Here is an 18,084-nt window from a genome sequence, read left to right on the forward strand (position 1 = left end):
TCCTCACGCTCCTTCTAATCAGTACCTTTTCCCCAAGGGTAACTACTAGCCTAACTTTAACACCTTAGTTTTAGTTCTACCTGTTTTTTTTAAGTTTTAAATAAATGAAAACATACCATTAGGTACTCTTTTGATGTGGATTCTTTTGACCAACATTATGTTTATATTATCCATCCAAGTTGTAATTTATTTATTTTCATGGCTGTATGATATTATATAATTTATTCATTCTTCTGCTGATGACCATTTGGGTTGGTTTTTATTTTGGGTTATTAAGAATAGTACTTTTAAGAACATTCTTGTACATGCCTAATGGTGAACATATATATATTTCTTTTCAGTAGATACAAGTGTTTTTGGGGTATGTTGTATATTAAGCTTTAATAGAAATTACCATTTTCCCAAAGTAGTTGTCCTTACTGTTCTAGCCAAGCTGTGCTAGACTGGTAAAATAAATTTGGGAGTCTTCTCTTCTCCAAATAGTTTATATAAATTGGGATTATCTATTCTTTAAATATTTGGTAGAATTCATCTATAAATTCATGTGGGTCAATGTTTTGGTAATTGTTGTAGTTATTATATTGGGTTTGTTTTTTTGTTTTTGGTCTTTGGGTAGGATTTTTATCTATTGATTTCCTTTATGTAATGATAAGCACCTATCTATTTGTTTTGATACATTCTTTTCCTGGGAAATTGTTCATTTTGTCTAATTTTTCAAATCGATTTGGGTAGCATTATTCACAGTAGTATTTTTGCTTTATTCTCTGTAGTATCTGTAGTCATATCATCCTTGGCATTCATGATACTGCTTGTTTTCTTCTCTCTCTTCTTGATTAGCCAGAGGTTAGTTTCTATTTCAAAGAATCAGCTTTAGGTTTTGCTAATGGTCTTGGTTATGTCATTGCTTTTTTCAAAATTTTCTGCTCTTTTAAATTTTCTTTCTCTTTTCTAATTTATTGTTCTTTGTCATCTGAATTGGACACCGAGAATATTCATTTTTAGTCTTTTTTCTTTATAGAAGCATGTAAGGCATGCTTTTTTTTTTTTTTTTAAGTTCCACTTACATTGCGTCTCAAAATGTTGATGTGTAGCACCTTGGTTATTGGTCAGCCCTAAATGTTAATTTTTTTTTCCTTTGACCACTTTTTTTTTTAAAAAATAAAGTATCAGTTTTGAAAGTATTTAAAGAAATCAGTTTCTGACTTAGTTCCACTGTGATCAGAACATAATATGTAAGATTTTAATTATTTGGTATTTGTTGAGATTTTATTTGTGGCTAGGTTTTAAGTCATTTAAAAAAATAAATGTTTCATGTGTACTTGAAAAGAACATGTTGTCTCTATTTGTTACATGCAGGATTCTGCATATGTCCATTGAATCAAGCTTTTTAGTTGCACTGTTTAAATCTTTTAAAAAACTGATTTATCAGATTAATTGTATTTTATCAAAATCTGCTATTTCATTTGTGGATTATTTATTTCTTCTCAAATTCAGTAACTTTTTTATTTTGAGGTTATGTTATTGAATGTGTACAGATTTAGAATTACCAGGGTCTTCAACCACATCTAATTTTTAGCTTTTTATTCTAGGTTCATGCTTTAAATATCCTTAGAGCCTTGTTCAGAGATACACGTCTGGGAGAAAATATTATTCCATATGTGGCTGATGGAGCTAAGGCTGCAATTCTAGGCTTTACATCACCAGTCTGGGCAGTAAGTGCTTTTGCCATTATTTTTACATTGACTTAATTATACTTCCGAGTAGGTTTTAATAAGCTACTATTTATCTTCTTTGTTGGCTTTTTAGCCATAATTATTTGTTTTCTTATTTAAGTGATTGCCTTAGGGGTTTTAGCATGTATCTTTAGCATCACTGTCCACCCTCAAGTGATATGGTATCACTTCAGTTGAAGTGTAAGAACCTAATGATACATATTTCCTTTTCTCTCCTCCCAATCTTTGTGCTTTTATTACAGTTTATGTATGTTATAAACCCACACTACATTGTTATTATTTTTGTTTAAACTGTCACTTATCTCTTTTTCAAAATTTATCATGTTAACCATTTTAAAATATACAGTTCAGGGGTGCCTGGGTGGCTCAGTTGGTTGAGCACCTGACCGGCTCAGGTCATCATCTCATGGTTCGTGAGTTTGAACCCCACGTTGGGCTCTGTGCTGACACCTAAGAGCCTGGAACCTGTTTTGGATTCTGTGTCTCCCTCTCTCTCTGCCCCTCCTCCTCTCACATTCTGTCTCTCTCTCTCTCAAAAATAAATACACATTGGGGCGCCTGGGTGGCGCAGTCGGTTAAGCGTCCGACTTCAGCCAGGTCATGATCTCGCGGTCTGTGAGTTCGAGCCCCGCGTCGGGCTCTGGGCTGATGGCTCAGAGCCTGGAACCTGTTTCCGATTCTGTGTCTCCCTCTCTCTCTGCCCCTCCCCCATTCATGCTCTGTCTCTCTCTGTCCCAAAAATAAATAAAAACGTTGAAAAAAAAATTTAAAAAAAAAATAAAAAAAAAATAAATACACATTAAAAAGTAAATAAATAAAAATAAAATATACAGTTCAGTGGCACGAGGTACATTTGCAGTGTTGTGCAGTCATCACCACTATCCATTCTCAGAACTTTTTCATCACCCTAAACAGAAGCTCTGAATCTGTTAAACAGGCACTCCTCACTTCGTTGGTGAGGTACTCCCTGCCCCAGGGAACCTCTGTTCTACTTTCCAGGCTCTATGAATTTGCCTGTTGTAGGTACCTCATATAAGTGAAATTACAGAATTTTTGTCCTTTTGTATCTGGATTATTTCATTTAGTGTAGCGGTTTCAAGGTTTATCCATGTTGTAGCCTGTGTTATTATTTCGTTCCTTTTTAAGGCTGAATGGTACTCTGTTGTATGTATATAGGACGTTTTGTTTATCCATTCATCTGTTTATAAACATTTAGGGGTTTTTTTGGCTATCATGAATAATGCTGCTCTAATTGAGAGTCAGTATTTTGTAGTGTAGCCAAAGGCACAGACTTCCAAGGTAAAGAGGAATCCTCAAGGTTGCCAACTTCTGCCTGGAAAATTGTGCATCTTCCTGTAAGAGAGATACATGTCTGAAATCCTGTCTAGGAGCATTGCCTAACTACTCCTGAGGACACAGTGTTTACCTTTTGCATTTACAGGAAGCAGAGCAATACCTGTGTACCTTCAGTAGAGTCATAGAGGTAGGAATGCGGCTTTACCATCCGGAAAACTAGAGATCATAAAACTGATTGCCAGCAATATCAATATTGTTTTCGACAAGTCGTAAATTCAAGATGAACAAAGAAATGCTTTCAGAGGGTGAAACCTGGTGACTTTTCCAACATTTTAGCAAAACTGAAAGTATCAAAAATGAGTGCCTTATTTTAAAAAAAATCTTTTTTGAGCCCTTTTGAAAGAGTAACACATATACTGCAGAAAATTTGAAAATAAAGAAAAGCATAAAAAGAAAAGTAAAAGTCACCTGTTTAACCACCATACAGATGATAATCATTATTAGCATTCTGATGTATTTTCTGCCTTTTTTTAACGTGGGTTTCAAATGTGTGTAGTACTCAGATACATACATATACCCACAAAAGACTGCATTCACACATATAAGTGGTCATGTGTAGTTTCATGGCGGGGGGGGGGAATCTTCCTTATTAACACTGGTGATGAAGGGATCTTTTGGGTTCTATTCAGTTTGCTGTACTTGAGAAAATAAACATCATAGCTCTAATGATCAGTACTGTGACTTTAATATATTGATTGTTAGCCTTTTTTTCTTATAAAAACTTAATCTAAGATATGCCAAAATTATAAATCAACATAATCAATGAACATGAAGAGGGCTTCATTTTAGGACAATTGAAATGTATAACAGTTTAAAACAACCTACCACAGCATTCTCTGTTGAAGTCATTTACAGAGTGGTTTTTCCTGAATGCATGTGAAATGTGGTTTAATTTACTGAAACCTAATTTGTGCACGTCTTTTCAAGAATATATCTTGTGCCTAAATGTGACTACATTTGTACTTTGGACCTAACTGTTTTTCCATGTTGCAGAGGAAAACACAAGTAAAATTAACTTAATTTTAATTTTGCAGTAAAGGAATGTTTTCCAACAAGCATTCATGTATAATTTTATTTTTTGTTTACAGATTCCTTAATCCTGTGTATTGAGACCATACAAATTTTTTGATCTTTGCTATTCCTTGTGCATTTTTAAAATACAGGGGAGGGGCGCCTGGGTGGCGCAGTCGGTTAAGCGTCCGACTTCGGCAAGGTCACGATCTCACGGTCCGGGAGTTCGAGCCCCGCGTCAGGCTCTGGGCTGATGGCTCAGAGCCTGGAGCCTGTTTCCAATTCTGAGTCTCCCTCTCTCTCTGCCCCTCCCCCGTTCATGTTCTTTCTCTGTCCCAAAAATAAATAAGTGTTGAAAAAAAAAAAAAATTAAAAAAATAAATAAATAAAATAAAATACAGGGGAAAGGTATTGTAAACAGATTAGCATTAAGCACATCTACTGTGTTGCAGATGATATGTTAAACACTAGAAATACAAGGATAAATAAGACATGATCATAATGATGTCTGTTTTATTGAGGATTTTCTGTGTGCCTGGCATCATTTACCTTGATAATCTCAGTTAATGCTCAGAACAGCCTTGCAAAGTAGATTCTGTTATTACAGTCATTTACAGAAAAGGAAAACAAGGCTCAGGAAGGCAAAATAACTTTGTGTAAGAACACACAACTATTATCTGTCTGACTCCAGAATCTGGGCTATTACAGGGGAAAGTTTTTGGTGTTAGAGGAATACAGAGGAGGTTCATTTTACCTACCTTATAGGTTTTTGGCCCTGTTACTTAGGAAATAGAGCTGGAACTATAGCCTAGGTGCTAAGGTTTTATTGAGTGGCACAAATCCAAAGCAGCAGGAATGAAGGAAAAAGGGAAGGTGAGACAAGGAAAGAGGAAAGACATTATTACTAAGCAGGCCTTGACCTTGCAGGAAAACCAAGCTAGTCGTCTGGTCATGTGATACATCTTCTAACCGGGCCATGTGAAACTACCACCTCTTGGAACAGTTCCATCTCCTCTCTCTTACTGGCCAAAGATTAACCGTTGGGGCACATGTTGGCACAACCTTTGGGCAGCTGCAAGAGAAGGCAGTTCCCATGCCCTGTGATACAGTGTCTCATCTGAGTCTGGAAATGTCCGGATGTTCTACAGCCTCTATGGGTATAATTGGGACAGACCTGGGGTTTCAAATTGTGGCTCCTACTGCTGTTGAAAAATCCTTCATGAGAGAGTTTCACAGTAGGGGAGTGATGGCATCCGATTGATGCAGTTAAAAATGGAGACTCAATTGTAAGGTGGCAAGAGAGAAGGAGGAAGACTAATCAGGAAGCTGTTGTAATAGTTTTGCCAAGTCATGATGATGGCTCAGAATGGAAAAATCTTAGTAAAAATGGTGACATGTGATGATCTTTGACATGTATTTTGGAGATGAAGCTAGTTAAAAATATAGGTGAGAGTAATTTATAGTTCCACACACACACACACACACACACTGAGGTATTTCTGAGCATTCCCTTTTTTTTTTTAGTTCAGTGACTGGAAAACCTGATCTTCTTTCCCTGCATCGTCACATCGTCATTGCAGGGCAGGTAACTCGTCTTCCCAGCTTTCCTAGAAACTCTACCGAGTATGCCATTTTGGCATCCTACTAAGACCCACACTGAGTTTATATTTCTGTCTGGTATGTCTTTAGTTGCTTACCTCAGGCCAGTTCTAGCCCACAATATGCAGTGGGTTTCAGAGGGGGAAAAGGAGTCTTTCGGGTCTTCCCAGTAGCACAGCCATGTATACTTTGTGCCTCTGTTGGCACCAGCATGTCCAGGCTCTCTGATAGTTGTGAGTTTGCCCCAAGGGTGCCAGGCTGAAGACTGTGTGGTGCTTAAAACTAGCCATGCTCTACATTACACGGCATGCCTTGGCATGGAGCTTTACTCACAGGAAAGTACTTTAAAAAAAAAAAAAAAAAAAGATCATGCAGGGGCGCCTGGGTGGCTCAGTTGGTTAAGCGTCTGACTTCGGCTCAGGTCATGATCTCATGGTCAGTGGGTTTATGCCCCGTGTTGGGCTCTGTGCTGACAGCTCAGAGCCTGGAGCCTGCTTGGGATTCTGTGTCTCCCTCTCTCTACCCCTCCCCCTCTCACGCTCTGGTCTCTCTGTCTCCCTGTCTCTCAAAAATAAATAAACATTAAAAAAAATTTTTTTTAAAGTCTTGCATAGGTGGTATATGGACGGGTGGAAGTTCTGTCTCTTCCTTTGTCTCACTCTTTTGGAAGGAGGTCACCATGAACTGCAGAACTTGGCTGGCCCTCCCCTTAATCATAGGCCCAGAAATTTCAGTACAGCTTTCCTGCATTACAGATGAGGGATTTATGACCTAAAGTTTTAAGTGTCTTCTTCAAAGTCACATTGCTAAGAAGTGATGAAAGGCAAATTAGAACCAAATCTCATTTCATTTTTTTCACAGAGTATTTCTTTCTACTATAAACTGGTACCATGTACACTACACAAAATATTTTATATTGTATGTAGATCCCATTGTCAGGGATGTGACCGTCTATTAAGGGTGAAGGTGTATGGTGTATAAATGACTGTACCACTTAGTGATTGCACATAACAGGCTGTGCATTTATATTTTAAAACTATTTGTCAAGGGGGCATTTATGTTATATAAGTAAAGCCATACATATATAAGAAAAAATGTATTGTCTACACATAAACATATATACATGCATGCACACTTCTACACACAGACTCTCTCTTTCTCTCTCTCTCTCTCTCTCTCTCTCTCACACACACACACACACACACACACACACTGCTTTGTGAAACCTAATTTTCTTTTCCTTTGCCTAACCCTCCTATATTTTACACAAGACTGTATGGTTAGCCTTTTCATGCTAGAAAGGAAAGAAAAAGTATATATACTTAATGAATAGAAGGGAAAAACTGATAGCAGTTGTCAGTTTGTAGCTGAATATCAAATCTTTATCAACACTGTGTTCAGGGCTTGATGGGGAAGGAGGTAAGAAAACAGGAAGGTTTTCTGGTATTTTCCTTATGATAAGAATTGACTATAGCTGAAGTTATTTGGCAACCATTCTGTTCTCTCCATTTTTAACTTGACTGCTTTTTTCTATTGTTACTCTCTTTTTTTACTTGTATTCTCCTTGATCCATCCTTCCCAAATAGGACATGTTTTCATTGTCGTTACTATGATTATTTTTCCAAAATATATTAGTGCTGATAATGACCTTTTTCATTACCCACATGGATATATCAATGATGCATATTTGTATCTACTAACAATGATTTAGGAGTTGGTAATGCAGTTTGTCAGTCATCACCTCTCCTTCAATTGTACTTCTACGTACTTTCCCTCCTTAATTAGCTTTATAGTGGAGAAGGCCAGAAAATATGGATGAAATATTAGAAAATAAAAGGAGTACTTTACACAGATGTCCTGGAACTATTATACTACCTACAGCACAGAAACATAGGGACGCTCTTCTGTCTTAAGTAACAAGTAGTGTCTTCCATGCTAGTTATTTTGCTCTATATTTACAGTAATTGTTTTTAATGTTGTGCTATATTACTTCTACACATTTAGAATATAGAGTATATATTTTCAACATATGAAAATCAATATAGTACCCCCTATGAATAGGCTAGTGGATAAAACCATATGATCATTTAAGCAGATGCGGAAATCCCAACACCATTTCTTGTTATAAATACTCAATAAAGTAGGAATGGAAGGGAACTTTCTCAACCTGACAATGGGTATCAATGGAAAACCCATAGCTAATAACATACTCAATGGTGAAAGACTAAAAAAAAAAGCTTTCCTCCTAAGATCAAGAATAGGACAAGGGTATCAACTCTGGCACATCTGTTCAACATTGTACTAGAAGTTGTAGGTAGGGGGCGCCTGGGTGGCGCAGTCGGTTGAGCGTCCGACTTCAGCCAGGTCACGATCTCGCGGTCCGTGAGTTCGAGCCCCGCGTCGGGCTCTGGGCTGATGGCTCGGAGCCTGGAGCCTGTTTCCGATTCTGTGTCTCCCTCTCTCTCTGCCCCTCCCCCGTTCATGCTCTGTCTCTCTCTGTCCCAAAAGTGAATAAATGTTGAAAAAAAAAAAAAAAGAAGTTGTAGGTAGGACAGTTAGGCAAGAATAAGAAATAAAAATCAGCAAGATTAGAAAGAAAGATGCAAAACTATCGCTATTTTTCAGTGATGTAATCATATACAGTATATAGAAAATCCTAAGGAACACACACACACAACCATTAATTAATTAATCATTAACAAACAAATTCATCAAGGTTGTAGGATACAAGAGTAACATACAAAAATCAATTGTAGTTTTATAGACTAGCAATGAATAATCCAAAAATGAAATTAAAGGGGCACCTGCATGGCTCAGTTGGTTAGTTAGGTCTCTGACTCTGGCTCAGGTCGTGATCTCATAGTTCATGGATTCGAGCCCTGCATCGGGCTCTGTGCTGACAGCCCAGAGCCTGGAGCCTGCTTCAGATTCTGTGTCTCCCTGTCTCTCTGAGCATCCCCTGCTCACACACTGTCTCTCTCTCTCTCTCTCAAATATAAATAAACATTAAAAAAATGAAATTAAGAAAACAATTCCATTTGTAATAGCATCAAAGGGAATAAAATACTTAGGAATACATTTAACAAAAGAAGTGTAAGACTTGTACACTGAAAATTACAAAACATTTTTGAAAGAAATTGATAAAGGCCTAATAAATGGAAATATATTTCATGTTCATGGACTGGAAGACTTCATTAATATTGTTAAGATGGCAATACTCCCCAAATTGATCTGCAGATACAATACAGTCTCTGTTAAAATCCTATTGGAGTTTTTTGCAGAAATTGACCAAGTGATTGTAAAATTCAGATGCAAATGCAAGGGACTCAGACTAGCCAAAACAATCTTGAAAAAAAAAAAAAAAACCAACAGAGGACTCACATGCCCAAATTTTGAAACTTACAATGAAGGCAACAGTAATCAAGATAATGTGGTACTGGCATAGGAAAGACATTTATAAATCAATACAATAGAATTAAGTGTCCAGAAATAAAACCTAACATTTAGTAAAAAGGACATTTCAGTGGGGGAAAGAATAGTCTATTCAGCAAATGGTACCAGGATAGCTGCATATATACCTGTAAAAGAATGAATTTGCATCCTATCTTATACCATATTAAAAAATTTCGAAATAGATCAAACTCCTTAATTAATTAATTAATTAATTTTTAGAGAGAGAGAGAGCACATTAGCAGGGGAGAGGGGAGGGACAGAGGGAGAGAGAGAGAGAGAGAGAGTGTCTTAAGAGACTCCACGCTGAGCAGAAGCCCCTCGTGGATGAGGGGCTGGATCCCACAACCCTGGGATTATGACCTGAGCTAAAATCAAGAGTCAATCGATTGAACCATCCAGGTGCCCCAATGATGAAAGTTTTAGAAGAAAATATTAACTGTCAATCTTTGTGACCTTGGATTAGGTAACAGTTTCTTAGATATGATACTTAAAGCATAAGCAGCAAAAGAAGAACGTTAGACTTGATCAAAATTTAAAATGCCAGTGTTTCAAAGGATACCACCAAGAAAATGAAAAGACAACTGACTGAATGGGAGAAAATATTTGCAAATCATGTATCTGATATTTGGTTAGCATATAAAATGTATAAAGAACTCTTAAAACTCAATGATAAAAAGGCAACCTGGTTAAAAATTGGGCAAAGAACTTGAATACCTTTCTCCAGAAAAGGTATGTAAATGTACAATAAGCACATTAAAAGATGCTTAACATCATTAATCACTAGGGAAATGCAAATCAAAATTGTAGTGAGATACCATTTCACACCCACTTAGAATAGTTAACAATAAAAAAGGTGGACAGTAACAGTTATTGGGGAGCATTTGGAGAATTGGTGAAATTGGAACCCTCATACAGTGCCGGTGCAAATGTAAAATGGTACTACCACTTTGTCAGGTTCTCAAAAGGTTAATGTAGCGTTACCGTTACCAATGGGAGAGTATGCATTGTGTGAATGGAGGTCTTGGGTCTTGGGTTCCCCACAAAAGATTTATGTGAGGATCCACACTTGAATAAAGATAGCCAGAAGGAAAGTGGCAAGCACAAAGCAGTTTATCAAGAACATTACACTCTCGAAGTGAGAGTGGACAGGCCCAGAGGTGGCAACTGTACTGGGGTTAGGAGTGTCTTTTTATGTTTGTGTAGGTTATGGGTCATAGCTAGGGTTGTCTCCAGCTAAGGTTGTTTCCAGTCATCTAAAGTACTCCTACTTGTTGGGAGGGGTAGTTTTTGACCCTATAGGGTTCTTGCCAGAACTGTCAAGACCATCTTCTGCCATAGGGGTGGGCAGGGAGGTGGGTCAACACCGCAAGGTAAATATAATGAGGCCATATGTTACCATGGGGTAGAGGTTGAGGACGAGAGTGCATGTTCTGCACTTGTGGCTCTTGGTCTGTAAGCCCTAGGGTGTTGGAAGCCACAAAGTCAGGATGTTGTGCCCTCAGGCTTCTAATGTGTCGCCTCTTTATCACTGCCTTTGCCTCCAGCTCATGTCTAACTAACTGCCTACTCTTTCTACCATATGGCTCAGCAATACCATTTCTACGTATATACCCAAAAGAAATGAAAACACGTTCACGCAACAACTTGTATATGAGTGTTCATAGCATCATTATCCATACTAGCCAGAAAATGGAAACAACCCAAATGTTCATCAAATGATGAGTAGATTTAAATATGTGGTATATCCATACAATGGCATATTATTTGGCCATGAAAAGGGATCACATACTGATACATGTTACAACGTGAGTGAACTTTGAGAGCAGCTAAGCTAGACAAAAGAGGCTGCATGTTATGTCATCACGTGAATATGAAATGTCCAGAATAAGTAAATCCATAGAGACAGAAAGTAGATTAGTGTTTGCCTAATGTGGGAGGGTGCATGATGACTACTAATGTGTATAGGGTTTCATTTTGCAATGATGAAAATACTGTAGCATTAGGTAGTAGTGGTAGTTTCCTATGTTGCGAATGTAGTAAAAACCACTGAATAGTTAGTACCCTTTAACATGGTGAATTTTATGGTATGTGGATCATATCTGAGTAGAAGGAAAATTAATTTTATTAATGTCTTAAAAGATCATGATTTGGTGACCTTTGGGGGCTGCCATGGCATGAACCCATTATCCTGCAAACTGGTAAATTTATGGAAATGATTCTGTAGTAACTGAGTAACAGGGTAATCAAAGAGCTGATGAAGGAAAACTTTATTTTTCTGAAAAGTATAGCTAATTAATGGTAGAATATCAATCACCATTTTGCTACACCTACTGGAATAGGCAATGACAATTATTGGCTGCTAATGAGGGAACTTGATAATGAATGAATCAGAGTACTACTACTGGAACCCTCAGATCCATCTTAATATTACAGAAAGACTGTCTCCTGCCTCTAGCCTATGGAATCACACAAAGGGGTTTTCTTTCTGGAGGTACCCATTCACTTTGTAAAACAGTCGTCTAAGTTTTGATTAAGGGCAGGCATCCTCTTTCATCTCCAGGAACTCCTGTTTTAGCTTGCATCTACACTGCATCTAGCAGCTTTTCTTAGAAAGTTTTGTTCAGGGCAGAATGGAATTTGTGCTCCTGTTTTTCTTTTTATGTTTTTGTGTGATTCCTGAGAGGAGACAGGGTTTTTATGTGACTTCATCAAGTCATCTTAAACCCAAGAGTCTTTGGGCACTAAGTCAATAGATGAGGTAAGAGATAATCAAGATCTGAGTAGGCCAGAGGCCACGTTGACAGTGTAACAGGATAGATTTGTTGTTCGGGGATATTGGTTAGGGCACATAGTAGTGTCTTCATGAATGTTTGTTGACTGTGGAATGAACATAAGTGAATTTATCCAATTTTAGGGTTTCATTGCAATATTGGTATAAATTATACCACTTTGGTATGAATTATAGTCTACTTTTAGAGTTACCATGCATGAATTGAGTCAGTCTTGGGCTTCTAGAGGAGAGGTTGCAAATGGCTGATAGGTCAAATCTAGCCTACAACTGTGTTTTATTTGGCCTCCTCAGTGGTTTTTTTTTCGCCCCTTTAATCTGTTGCCAACATTTCAAAATAATGGATTTCACATAAAAACTGGGTTTTCTGGCTTCTCTTAAAAAAGCAGATCTGGCAACACTGGGCTTACATTCCCTCATGCTACTCAGTGAAAGCTGAATAGTGGCTGCATTAGACCTAGTCCTGTGCTGTTCCTGTCACTCACTGGTTCCTGTGGACATTTGAGTTTGTGACCCCTACTGTAGTGGTTTTAGAGGACTATTTTCTAAGTCTTAGTCTAAATCTAAAAGTGTTACTTTGAATTACCTTTCTTCTTATGTTGCTGTTTAAACATACCACATGATTATGACACCTATCTCATTAGAATGTAGGCTCTGTGTTGGCTGTAAGTGTGTCTTCTATTTCTAGATATTCTCCATGATGCTGGTATAGTGCCTTACATATTGTAGGGAAGTCAGTACGTATTCATAGATCTCTGCTCGGATTTGGCAAGGTAATTGAGGAAGCCCAATATGCTGTGGCATTCAGACATTAACAAATTTTTTTTGTAATGTTTATTTATTTTTGAGAGAGGGAAAGAGAGTGAGCATGCATACGCGTGCACACAGAGGAGGGGAGAGAGAGAGAGGGAGACAGAGGATGCAAAGAAGGCTCTGTGCTGACAGCAGATAGTCCGATGTGGGGCTTGAACTCAGGAACCGCGAGATTTATGACCTGAGCCAAAGTTGGACTCTTAACCAACTGAGCCACCCAGGTGCCCCAAGACATGTTTATAATCCAGCAAAACAACATCTTGACACACTGGTTTAGAATAGAGATATATATTATTATCATTTTGGAGAAATGATTTATGTTTATTAATGATAGTTTCATCCTCTTATTTTTATCAACCAGTTGTCTCAGATAATTTTAGGGTTAAAATTTATTAGATTACTACATTGTAGGGTTAATAAACAACATTTTGGATATTAAATATTTTCTTGGCCATCTTAATAATGTGGATTGAGTTAGGTCTTATGAATATATCCCATAGGTAAATGACTACAGAAAATGAATGGAAAGAGCTGAGCTCTTTAAGGGGATAATCATTGTCAGAAAGGATATGGGAAAATGAATTTTTTTAAAAGAAAGTGTTATTTGATGATACAAGTACAAAGAGATATTGAAAACAATTGGTGATAATGTTAGAAGTATAGGCAAGGGCCGTGTTATGTGCGTGTGGTTGGATTGCGGAGCTTAATGTAAGAGGAAGTCATGGAGTCAGTTACTATGTAGTTTTTGAAAATTATTTCATGAACACAAACCATATTTTGTTTAGCCCCACACTAGCCAGTTGGGTAATGACTTTGAATATCAAGTTTGAACATTGTAAATGTTGGTTTCATGCCATGTATATTTCTTAATCCTTATTGTGCGTTTATTTTTACATTAGGTGAGAAATTCATCCACACTTCTTTTCAGTACCTTGATCACAAGAATATTTGGAGTTAAAAGGGGAAAGGATGAACTTTCCAAAAAAAATAGGTAAGCTTCATCTAACGCTAACTTTACTTTTTACAAAATATTGTCCTGGCCAAAAATAATTTTTGGAAATTTGCTTACTTTTATGGATTCATCTAGAGCATAAAACTATTAAAATACTATAGTAAATTAACCTAAGCTGCCAAATTCTAACCTCTTGGGCAAAAATACCTACTGTTTAATAAGTGGACCTTTCAAAGCAACAAAAATATGGCAAGGTAGCATGGGCTGAAATGTCGAGCTGGTTTCTCAGTGCAACAGCTAAAGTATTTTTTTGTTTTCTTTGCATCTTCAGGTATTCCTTTAATGTCCTAAATTGTTTTTTCTTGATGTTTTAACCACGTACTAACTTGTGTAGTATCTTTACTTTTGTAGCTGGAAGTTTAAATGTTTGTGATACACCCATCAGAGCATGTCCCAGATTATTTTTGCGTTAAACTCTGCAGCCAAGGGGAGCAGTTCCAGGTAGATGTTGGCCACATGGAGTAAACAGTGCTTTTTACTTTTTAGGGCTTTAGTGTTACAGTTTTTTTTTTAAGATGTTTTACTCTTAAGATTTTTTTTTTTTAATGTCTGGGAAGAAACCTATAGAAACACTTTGACAATGGGTTGTATCTTTAGATACAATGCACAAGTTCCTTTTGTTGGTTTTAAAGAAGAGAAGTTTTGAATAACTTTCTTTAGCCTTTAGGATTTGATGGTAGTCTAGCGGCGTGCAAGGTCGGACACTAGATGTCACTGTCGCTGCATGTATAATTACTTTCTTAACTTCATTTAGGATCCAATTAGGCCCAGTGCTTTCTCTTAAGGATCTGAAGATAACCCTGGCCATGTTCCTCTCCTCCCTAAAAAGGCTGATTATCACATTTTTAATTTAGGTTTTAAGCTGTTATTTGTTAAAATATTTTCTTGTGACGGAAGTGAGTTTTAGGAATTAGAAAATATGGAATAATTTTATGATGTACTGTTGGTAAGTCTAATGAAACCTACAGATAGTTCTGAATTGTCATTTAAATTGCTGTTTATTGCCCTATGAAATTCAATAAATATTTAAAAAGAAGGCAACTGGCTATAAGTATGAATCCCCAGAGTATATTCAGGAAATACCAGAGAGTTTTGTTTTTTCTAATCAAGGTGTATTTTTAAAATAATGCTAACATTATTCCTTTGAAAGGATGATTACAATTTTTACTATTTAGTAGGTTTCTAAAGAAATTCTTCTTCTCAGTAGTTTGAAATCACTAAGATTTCTTTCTCCTTAGCTTTCTTTATTTTGTAATAATTCTAAAGTGTTGAGGTTTAAAACAGTTTGGTCATGTTATAAAATTGTGATAAATAGGGGCACGTGGGTAGCTCAGTTGGTTAAGCGTCTGATTAGGCTCAGGTCATAATCTCAGTTGGTGGGTTCGAGCCCCATGTCGGGCTCTGGGCTGGCAGTTCGCAGCCTGGAGACTGCTTCAGATTCTATGTCTCCTGCTCTCTCTGTTTGCCCCTTCCCCACTTGTGCATGTGTGCACGCTATCTCTCTCTCTCTCTCTCTCTCTCTCTCTCAAAAATAAACAAACATGAAAAAAAAGAGACGGTGATAAATAAATAACAGCATAAGTAAAATATGAGATAATTAACAAGTGAAATTAATGTTTAAAACTAAATTTGACAGTGAAGAAATGCTTTTTTACATTTTACTTTTTATAGAATGAGTGATACATGGATGTGTACACAGATTTTACTATGTACAGGAGAAAAATCATCATTCCATTTAGGTTACGTCTGAAGGAGGTTGGAAGAATAACACAATGAAACCACCCTGCTTTAATCTATTTGCCAAAGGCATGCTGATGGGAGCCACCATTATAAATTCATTTTTCTTAAATAGGAAAGGTTACAAAATATGTAACTTTCCTAGAAAGATGGAAATGGAATATTCATATAATTGCTTTGAGTAAAGTTGAAAAGTGAAATGAAGGAATTAAGAAATTAATAATTTTTAAAAATGTGATGAACATTCTTGGTGAGAGCCTTTACTTTAATAATCTGAAGATTGGTATATATCATTATGTATACAGAGCTTCTGTTCTCTGTTTAACTGTTGAAGAGTATTTCCTGGAAGCACCCACTGGATTTGCTCTGCAAAACCTTTAGTGTCTTAGATTAGCTATTATTTGTAGTGGTTCTAGTTGTAGTTTGTTTAAGTCTATCACTTTTTGTTGAAATGTTTATAAGCTTGTTCCCTACACTATTAATTCTGTGAGGGCAGAACGTTTCTCATCTATTCTGTGTATACGTCATGGGCACTTTCAGAATGCTAGTAATAATGATGTCTTGTTGGTGGGTCACTCACCCATCGAATAACTACACTCAGCTGATGAGACCTCACAGGCCAGTTAAATCTACTTTCACAGCCACAGATTGGTCTGCACACCGTCTTGCAAATGTGTGTTCTTGGTCAGAAGGGAACTGGTCATAAAAAGAACATCTGCCTTTCCCATCTAGTGGGGAAAAAATGTCTATCTTGGGGTAAACAGACTTGGTTTCTAGGCATTTTGCTGCCGCTGGAGATGACCTTAATAGACTCCCTTATCCTCTTTGTACTTCAATTTCTCCATCTATGTAACGGGAATAATAAGATCTGTGCCCTGTACTCAAAGGGCTGTGGTGGGGATAAAACAAATGATTAACAGTTCGTTTCTTTTAAAATGTTGAAAGTCCTACACAATTAGAGACAGAGTTGCTTTTTTTCTATTACCACTTCTATTCTAGTACTCGGCCCATCATCTTAGAATTATAGTGAAATTTTGGAGTACAGAATCAATATCTTACCCATTTGTATACCTAGCATATGTGTGGCATATAACAGGCACACAGAAATAGTTGCTTAATGAGTAAGTAAATTTTGTTATGAGAGGAGAGATAAGAAATCTGGTTTCTATTCCTGCCTTTGTTGCCATGTAGCCACGATAACCAACTGAGACAAATTAGTTAACCTTTCTGGGCCGTGGTTTTCTCCTCTAAGATAAGAGATTTGGACTGTCCTGGAGGTCTCCTATTTCTGTAAAATACCAAGCTAAGGCTTTATGTAATTGTTACTGGAATTGTGGTTTGGTAACCTGCTATATTCCCAGTTCCTAGAATAGTACCTGCCTTGTAGTGGGGATGAGAAGTTCCCTTTACGTATGTAAAGAAGGGAATAGAAGGTTCTACATCCCCATTTGTAAGTATGTAGAGTGCACTCGTAATGATGGGACTCTAGAGCTCCTTAGTCTTGTTCTAGATGCGTTCCTTGGATTATGAAGAATGAGAACACTTAAGTTTCACTTGTTTTGAAATAATTTTACAGCATTTTAATTTTCTAAATCTCCTTTCCTTTCTATTTATTACCTCCTGACTGACTTGGCCTGACTGGATGAACCTTTGATCCTACGTAGAAGCAGAGCCTGCATAGCCCTGTGATGCAGGGAATGTGGTGGGCTTTCCAAAATGGCCTCCATCTACAGTGTTGTGAGGGGTCTACCCTTGATGGTTCCTCTTTCCGTACGGGGCAGGAGCTAAACCAATGTGATCTTTAACTCTAGGTCTTTCTCTTTAGTCCCTGTGGTATTAACCTTCAACTATTCTAGTCCCAGGTAAATGACAAATATCAATATGTGGCAGTCTGAATGCTTCCAGGTTTTGCCAGAGCTTCACGTTGGTCTCAGTGTATTCTACAGCTCTTGCTTTCTGTCTTCATTTTAAGTCACTTAGTCAGTGAGAATTTGTTAACATTTGTCATGAACTCATTATTGACACAACAGAGGAGTACATGAGAAGTATAAAACTTGGACCTTGCTAAAGGAGCTTATGTTTTAACTAAGGGAACAGAAATTGTTATCTGTGAAAGATACAAGTTGAAGACGATTTGTAATAAGCGAATGTACAATGTGACATGAGTAATAGATGCACTAGAGAATCCTCAATGGAAGAATTGAGTGGAATATTTGGGGGAAGTAGTGTTTCTTGTAAAGCTTTGGAAATGAGTACATTTGGGGTACGTGGAAATAGGTGGGTTGAAAAATGGAACAAAAGAATAATAATCTTGTTTTTTGTATTATTAAGTATAATGATCTCTATTCTGCCTTATTAAAGAAAGCTCATATTTAAGTTAGTATCCTGGGATGGTTTAGTACAATTTAAGAAGAAAATGTTTGTAAAAGCTTTACTAGGTCCATGAAAAATTAATTTAAATGACTATGTTAGGAGATGTAGAACCGTATTTATTTTACTTTCCTGGGTGTAAATTACAAAGAATTATTTTAGTTATTTCTGTTAATATCTTGGTTGTGTCGGTCTGGAAGGATCCTCTGAGG

The 18,084-nt window shown here is 37.0% G+C and overlaps 1 protein-coding gene across 6 annotated transcripts in view; it reads left to right on the forward strand.

The window, feature by feature from the left end:
- Positions 1-18,084, forward strand: part of THADA (THADA armadillo repeat containing) — a 327,427-nt gene that overhangs the window by 85,546 nt on the left and 223,797 nt on the right. For all 6 annotated transcript variants that reach the window (XM_086701217.1, XM_086701218.1, XM_086701219.1 and 3 more), the window contains 2 exons: positions 1,590-1,712; positions 13,653-13,744. In XM_086701217.1, coding sequence (XP_086557343.1) covers positions 1,590-1,712; positions 13,653-13,744 — 215 coding nt within the window. The remainder of the gene's footprint in view (positions 1-1,589; positions 1,713-13,652; positions 13,745-18,084) is intronic.

This window comes from Puma concolor, chromosome A3 (assembly GCF_028749965.1).
Source record: "Puma concolor isolate L17-30 chromosome A3, mPumCon1.1.hap2, whole genome shotgun sequence".
NCBI classification, from domain to species: domain Eukaryota; kingdom Metazoa; phylum Chordata; class Mammalia; order Carnivora; family Felidae; genus Puma; species Puma concolor.